Source organism: Nicotiana sylvestris, chromosome 4 (assembly GCF_000393655.2).
Source record: "Nicotiana sylvestris chromosome 4, ASM39365v2, whole genome shotgun sequence".
Taxonomy (NCBI): domain Eukaryota; kingdom Viridiplantae; phylum Streptophyta; class Magnoliopsida; order Solanales; family Solanaceae; genus Nicotiana; species Nicotiana sylvestris.
Window position 1 is genome coordinate 1,659,117 of NC_091060.1, and position 7,379 is coordinate 1,666,495.

Genomic DNA, 7,379 nt, shown 5'->3' on the forward strand with positions numbered 1-7,379 from the left:
TTCAAAAATAGCCACAATTTCAAAAGTAATCGAAATTTAGCCACTTTTCATGTAAAGATAAATTTGAACGAAAACACTATTCAAAATCCGAAAATACTCTAGTATAATATACTGGAACTATACTGGAGTTCTAGCATAATATACCGGTCCAGTATATTATACTGGAACTTTTCGCGTGTTGGAGTTTCAGAATAATATGCTGGAAGTTCATACACAGGTGCACCGATCTCCAGTATATTATACTAGAACTTTCCGTGTTGCAGCAAAATAGTGGCTATTTCTCAATGACTTTGCAAATGCTGGCTATTTTAGAATGATCAATCCGAAAATTGACTAGCCCGTGTTATTTTTACTATAATCTTATGTAACATTTGGTTGGCCGTATTAAATGATACCCTCACTAAATTATGCGAAAATCAATCAGAGGCCAAAAATCCCCTTAATATAAGTAATCCTCACATAAAATTCTTTTTTCTTTTGGAGTACAAAATATTCACTCTTTATTGATCATTTTATAACAATTCCTACTTTGTTAACCATTGCCTAAAAATCTCTTAATTATTGTTCATCGCATAAATAATCACTGCATTGTAATCTCCGCCATAACTAGCATCTAAACGGTAAAAACTTACCCGCACCGGGTGTTTATACCAAACCAATAGATATATAACATGTGTCTTGCATATGGACTTCAATCATTTAACCATGGTAAATTACATGTATTCTCATCTAATTAAATTAATTAACCATAGTGAGTTAATATAGTTTGGTGTAAACATCCGATGTGGGTAAGTATTTACCCATCTAAACCAAACAGACAGAGGGGAATATATAGGGGCATTGGTCATTTGGCACCTTCATTTTTGGAATTATGTAAATATTTTAGGTGGTGTTAATTTTAATATTTAATAGAAGATCCACAATGTTGGATTTTTTTTCCTGATTTAATATTATTTACGAAATAAATATTTACTAATCAAGATTGGGTGATCAACGTTGATGAACAATAATGACACGTGACATATACTAAAAACTTTTGGTCATTTAGTAAATGTCTTGATCCTCATCCTATTATGTTATTTTCAAATTGACATATCTGCTGAGAGAATTATATGGTTTTCACGAAAATATAAATACAATCTTGAGTTATGATTGAAAGACATTGTTTTAATTACTAGAGCAATTCGATTATTTAATAACGGTGGTGTTTAGGCGAAACTTTGATCACCTCTATAATTCTACTCGATAGGTGATAGTTATCACTAGGCTAACATTTAATAATTTTGCCTACCAAAACTTAGGCGGTCGGGGGAAAATCACCTAATTCTATTTTGTGTTTGAACTCTTATTTTTCATAATTTTTACTCAATTCATTAACCGCTAGATCACACCTAAACGTGTCTCGAGTTCTTGATATGCTTGGACTAGTTTGCCTGTTTTTGAGGTAAAATCAATTATTGATGCCATATGTGGAATGCCAAAGCATTTCTATGTACACAACTACACAAGTGTTTTGTGGAGGTAGGTACAAGATAATGTGGATATTCTTTTTTAATCATATGTGAAATTTCTCTCCAACAATTAATGCAGATATTGATGCCAAGGGCTGCTAAGAATAATCAAGTTTATCATCAAAGGATGTGGTGCAGCGGATGAAGTTGCTCTTTCCTTAATCAAAGGTCGCAGGTTTGAACCGTTGGGATAGAAAAATCCTTGGTAGGGAGCGCGTCTCCTCAAATGGGGCCCTACGAGGTGCGAATCCGGATATAGTCGGACTTCAATGCGGGTACCGGACACCGGATAGGAAACCAAAAATAAAGAATAATCAAGTCTAATCAAGGAACTTTGGGGTTGCAGACTTTTCAAACCTAGTGAAATAAATCCAAGAATTTATCTCTTAGGTGTAGGTTCTAGAGCTTATGATTCAATTTGTTTGTTTTTCTTTTTTTCCATGGACTGATTTGACTTGACTGTAGAAGTTTTCTATATAATGATAAGCTTTTACTAGTTTATTATAGCCATAGCTCAATTCTTGTTTTTCTTTCCAATGGCTAACACAAAAGCACATTTAATTGTCACACTGCTTCTCCTTGGTGTACTTACATTAGCTACCCTGGATTTTACAGGAATCCCTCTCTTCTTAGACACAAAATATTAGCATAGAAAATTACAATTTTCTGCTTATAGGATAAACCGTCTCTTTTCGTCTTCTTGAGCCGAGGGTCTCTCGGAAACAACCTCTTTACTCCCTCGGGTAGTGTGCGTACTCACTACCCTTCTCAGACCCCATTTATGGGATTTCACTGGATTGTTGTTGTTGTTGTTACTTACAGGATAATCACTATTGTTTTTCCTATTGCCCTTGAGGGCTATGTTATAGGGATAATTTTACGTATGTTCATTGAACTTTACATGCATATATGAGTCAAGTGATGTGTTATAATCTGACGTCAGTATTTTGACTTTTTTCAGTTACTTTAATGCGTAAAAAAACTAGTTTTGTGACCTTATTATAGTGGATAAAGTTAAGTGACGATATGAAATAGCTACTATGTTACATGGACTCAAGCATGAGTATTGGATGCAAGGAGGTACTAGACTCGGGATATAACGAAGTACTTGTGTTCATGTCCTCCCCGACTAACACCTATGTTACTCGGACTCTCCGAAAATGTCATCGGGTGCGTGTCGGATTCTCTAAAAAGCAGTGTATTTTTTGAGAATCCAACACAAGTGCGACAGTATTTTGGAGAGTCCGCGCAACATAGACTAACACAAGCGTAATGAGGACGATGAAGGATCCGAGTAACATAGCTTAAGGGTGGTTATGGATTGTAATAAGCAATTAAAGGCAACTTAACATGAGCTTATAGGCAGAAATGCCATGTTTTATGTGATGCAGGTGCTCAAACAGGAGTTTATTATGGAAGGCAAGGGAATGGATTACCATCTCCAGCAGATGTTGTGTCGCTATACAACCGAAACAACATTCGTAGGATGAGAATATACGATCCTCACCAGCCAACTCTCGAAGCGCTTGGAGGCTCCAACATTGAGCTCATGCTAGGTGTCCCGAATTCGGACCTTGAGAATGTTGCTGCTAGCCAAGCCAATGCAGATACTTGGGTCCAAAACAATGTTAGGAGCTATGGTAATGTCAAGTTCAGGTATATAGCAGTTGGAAATGAAGTTAGTCCCTTAAATGAAAACTCTATGTACCTGTCCTTCTCAACGCCATGCGAAACATTCAAACTGCAATATCTGGTGCTGGTCTTGGAAACCAGATCAAAGTCTCCACAGCTATTGAAACTGGACACTTCTCCTCCATCAAATGGGAGATTCAGAGATGATGTTCGACGATTTATAGAGCCTATCATCAACTTCCTAGTGACCAATCGCGCCCCTTTGCTTGTCAACCTTTATCCTTACTTTGCAATAGCAAACAGTGCAGAAATTAAGCTTGAGTATGCACTTTTTACATCTCCTGAAGTTGTTGTAAATGATAACGGAAGAGGTTACCGAAACCTTTTTGATGCCATCCTAGATGCCACATACTCGGCCCTTGAAAAGGCTAGTGGCTCGTCTTTGGAGATCGTTGTATCAGAAAGTGGTTGGCCTTCAGCTGGATCAGGGCAATTAACATCCATTGACAATGCCAGGATTTATAACAACAACTTGATTCGGCATGTTAAGGGAGGGAGTCCGGAAAGGCCTTCCGGGCCAATAGAGACCTACGTTTTCGCTCTGTTTGATGAAGATCAGAAAGACCCTGAAATTGAGAAGCATTTTGGACTATTTTCAGCAAACATGCAGCCAAAGTACCAGATCAACTTTAACTAGTTAAGAGCAAGAGGAGAGCATTAATAGGAATAAGGACTGTCCTGTGTATGAAGATGAAGTAGTCCATTGGCATTATGTACTGAAATCATCATGCTCACTAAGAAGCAGTTATTACAATAATGAAACACCTTTATTTTCGCTGTCGATTTTTCGGGAAAATTTAAACTAGCTTTTAAGATTATTCTTCAAAGAAACTTATGCAATGTAGCAGGCAAAGGAGGAAATCTATATGAAAAATCAGAAGTAGAAATGCTTACAAGAAAAGCCATCAAACAACACCAACCATCACTGCCTCAAGCAAACTCAAACTCTCTGAACCACACAAAATTGGGCAAAAACAAACCAGAAAGTAGATATTTTTGAACTATTTACATATATATATGTGTAGTCTGTAAAAGTACGAAACCAGAAACAAAAAAGGAAAATGCTTCTTTTCCTTACTCAAGCAGCTACAAATCCAAATTATAGCTTCTCTTGATTATTTGTTTTCGAGTTCTATAACTGATGCACGCTTGAAGTTTCTGTCTTGCCCTGCTGGAAATAAGCTTTTCAACCGCGACAAAACCCTTTTACATTTATAGCTGTCTGCTGAGAGATTTCACTCTTTGTAGTACTGCTGTTCACTTCACCATTAAATGAAGTCCAAGAAGTATGCTTGAGCATGTGAGGAGAACATTGACCTAAATATGTTTCATGCAACATTAGCCGTTGCTTCGGTGTGCTCATTGATCTAGTCTTTGCTTTTGCAGATTCTGTAGCAGCCATGTAAGTAGGAATCATAGGAGAACTTGGTAAAGAGCTATCTTCACCAATTGATTTCTGTTTCACATGAGAAAATGATCTCCTTGGTAGCGATGACGGAGAATTTAAGTCCTCTATGAAATCTTGTTTACGCGCTTCTCTCATTTTGAGTTGTGCCATCTGGTTCATGTCACCTAGAGGAATAGTATTTGAGTCTGCAAATGACCTCAGTTGCTCAAATATTTCTGCTTTTCTTGGTGCTTCAAGTTCTGCCCATTGATCGAACCTGCTGCTCCTACGATTTTCCTTATTGAATAATGGTTCGTGCAGAACATGATCATTTCTCCGCTCCTAAAAACCGTATTGAATAATTAAACCATAAAACATTACATCTGCAGTAAAAATCAGAAAAAAAAAAGAAACTGAGAAAATCTAAATGCAAGTGAAGTTACCCGATGTGAAAACGAGTATTTCATCATACGCTCTCTTTTGGCAATGGCTTCTTGTCTTCTTAAACACAAGGCTTCTTTTGAAGCCAAACTGAAATCCCAAGTCCTTTGGCTGTTGCATTTTAGCTGCCAATAGGCAAAGCTAAGTTAGACATACTTTATATCATTATAGTAAAACAAATCTGTGGAGGCTCAGACAATGAAAAATATTGTATGCAACTAATTCTATTACTTTTAATTCATTAGAATTCATGTTTCCCTCTGGACTACTATCAAGTTTCTTTTCGATACTCTCATAGTATTCTTCAACAGTAGGAACTCTGATATGATAAACTCGCGGCTTTGACATTTGAAATGGCAGCATGCACTTCAATTTGGCAACGAGTCTTCGTCTCACAAGTTCACCTCGGATCACTGCTTGAAGCTTCACGAGTCCCTTCATTGCACTTAATGCTTTCCTTGCCTGCAGAATATCCCACAGTTTGACATAAGTCCATTTCAGCAAAGAAGAGGAAAATGTTCTTAGTCAAATAATGCATAGGAAAATAACAAGAATTACAGCTATACACACAAGCTCGAATTGGTGCATCGTTCGATAGCTGTACTGTTTTAATTTTTCCATTAGTCACAGAGTTTAACATGAAAAGATTATCTTTGATCTATTACAAACATTGATAAAATAATGAACTTCAATTCTTATCATATTCATCAGTAGATGGAGTGTATATTAAGATTTTTAGAAACCAAAGCAATATCTGCATTTTTTTCCTTATAATCCTTTTCATAATTAATTACTCACTAAATTCAACATGACGCAATCAAATACACATCATATTTCCATAACAAGCCAACCAGTTCGCAATGAAATTGTTTCTATTGAATTGTGTGATCATTTCATCTAAAAGTTTAAGTTATTGAGAACACACTTTTATTTACTTAATTATATCTTCAACACGCCTCCTTTGAGGTGTAAACCTAATTCTTTTTCATGGGCCAAACGCGCAATAACTCTTTTATAATGAACTGACTATTGATTATGGAAAATTAAGGGGAAACCAGGGAGAATGCTCACAAGGTGTGCGCGATAAGCGGTTTGGATTCTAATGGCGGCATTCTTCCGTTTCCTATCGAGCTCATACGGAGCATTAGTAAGTCGGACAACTTCAGCTGCAGCATTGGCAGCAGCTACAGCAGCCTCAGCTGCAGCTGCTGTTGCCAGAGCAACAGCCAAAGCATGTTTCCTCTGCTGTTCTGTTGCCTCAATTATTAGTGTTTTCTGAGGTGCTTCAATTGCTGGAGGACAATGCTGGTATTTTAACCTTCTCAAAAACCATTTCCATCTCCTTAGTTTCTGAAAATAAAATAACAAAAATTCCACATTCATGTTATAAATCATATAAACCAGTTCTCAACAAGAAAAAGAGAAAATCAAGAAAATGGAAAAAATCAAACCTTTTCAGCTTTTGGTTTTGCCTCAGGAATGAAAAGTAGTCTTTTCACAAATGTAAACCAATTTCTTCTCTTTCCCATTTTTGCAAATGCATTAGACTGCAGCAAACTGATTCAGCAAACTGATTTAAACAGTCACTTTATTGTTGATAAGAGTATAGATAATCTCTTTGAGTTGGCAGTTCTATTTCTTTCAATAAAAACAAAAAGTTCCAAGACTTTACATTAGAAAAAGAGAAAAAAACAAGAAGAATGAACAAAGCCATGCACAACTTCTCACATCAGCAATATTGTTCAGTTTCCATAAAAGCTCCCGTTGTGCATGGGTACGGGGAAGGATCAGACCATAAGGGTCTATCGTACATAACCTTACCCTGCATTTCTGCAATACGCTATTTTTACGGCTCGAACCTGTGACCTCCTGGCACATAGAAACAAGTTTACCATGCTGTTTTCACGGCTCAACTCGTGACCTCCTTATCACGTGACAACAACTTTACTAATTACGCCAAAGCTGCTTTTGAAATTTCACTTCTCTTGCTTAATTAGTAGGAGTAAGAAAACATTCTTGTGATGGCAGCTAAAGTGGAACCATTCATGAGTCTAAGGAACCTGAATTCTTGGAATTTAAGGTGTACCAAATTTAAAAAATTAATCATTTTCCATTAAAACAAGGTAATTATGATGAATTTTTCCATATGATTTAATACAAAATTTAGGACACATACCTAGAATAGGTGAAAAAAAGGTGACATGCAAGATTTAGAAAAATCCAAGAAATCTTGGGAAGTGATTCTTGAATGACACTGTTGATGTTTCTATTGTTCCATGTGGCTTCATATATTTTCCTCTTATATATATCCAAGAACAAACTGTCTTTTACTAATTATGTTTTGAGAA

At 36.4% G+C, this 7,379-nt stretch overlaps 2 protein-coding genes across 6 annotated transcripts; one reads left to right on the forward strand and one right to left on the reverse strand.

Moving 5' to 3' along the window:
* The first annotated feature begins 1,925 nt into the window (after positions 1-1,925).
* Positions 1,926-3,978, forward strand: LOC104233163 (glucan endo-1,3-beta-glucosidase, acidic-like). The gene is given in 4 exon segments (XM_070171712.1): positions 1,926-2,123; positions 2,900-3,208; positions 3,211-3,310; positions 3,312-3,978. Coding segments are annotated over 4 exon segments (1,014 nt in total). The 5' UTR covers positions 1,926-2,047; the 3' UTR covers positions 3,841-3,978.
* A 67-nt stretch (positions 3,979-4,045) lies between these two features.
* Positions 4,046-7,379, reverse strand: LOC104233162 (protein IQ-DOMAIN 12). Of its 5 annotated transcripts, none has more exons than XM_009786502.2 (6): positions 7,208-7,379; positions 6,483-6,578; positions 6,103-6,381; positions 5,263-5,493; positions 5,034-5,156; positions 4,046-4,932 (listed from the first exon to the last, which is right to left on the reverse strand). In XM_009786502.2, the coding sequence occupies exons 2-6, from the start codon at positions 6,558-6,560 to the stop codon at positions 4,390-4,392; spliced, it is 1,254 nt and encodes a 417-aa protein (XP_009784804.1). In that variant the 5' UTR covers positions 6,561-6,578; positions 7,208-7,379; the 3' UTR covers positions 4,046-4,389. The 5 variants fall into 5 exon arrangements, with proteins under 5 accessions (XP_009784804.1, XP_009784802.1, XP_009784803.1 ...); XM_009786500.2 differs by having other exon boundaries at positions 6,483-6,588; XM_009786501.2 differs by having other exon boundaries at positions 6,483-6,601.

Bases quoted from the DNA above. Each gene is read 5' to 3' on its own strand.
- LOC104233162 (XM_009786502.2), bottom strand. From the start codon at position 6,560: ATGGGAAAGAGAAGAAATTGGTTTACATTTGTGAAAAGACTACTTTTC. The intron at 6,382-6,482 runs GTTTGATTTTTT...TTTTATTTTCAG, and splicing joins CAAAACCAAAAGCTGAAAAG to AAACTAAGGAGATGGAAATG. The intron at 5,494-6,102 runs GTGAGCATTCTC...GATATTCTGCAG, and splicing joins CCGCTTATCGCGCACACCTT to GCAAGGAAAGCATTAAGTGC.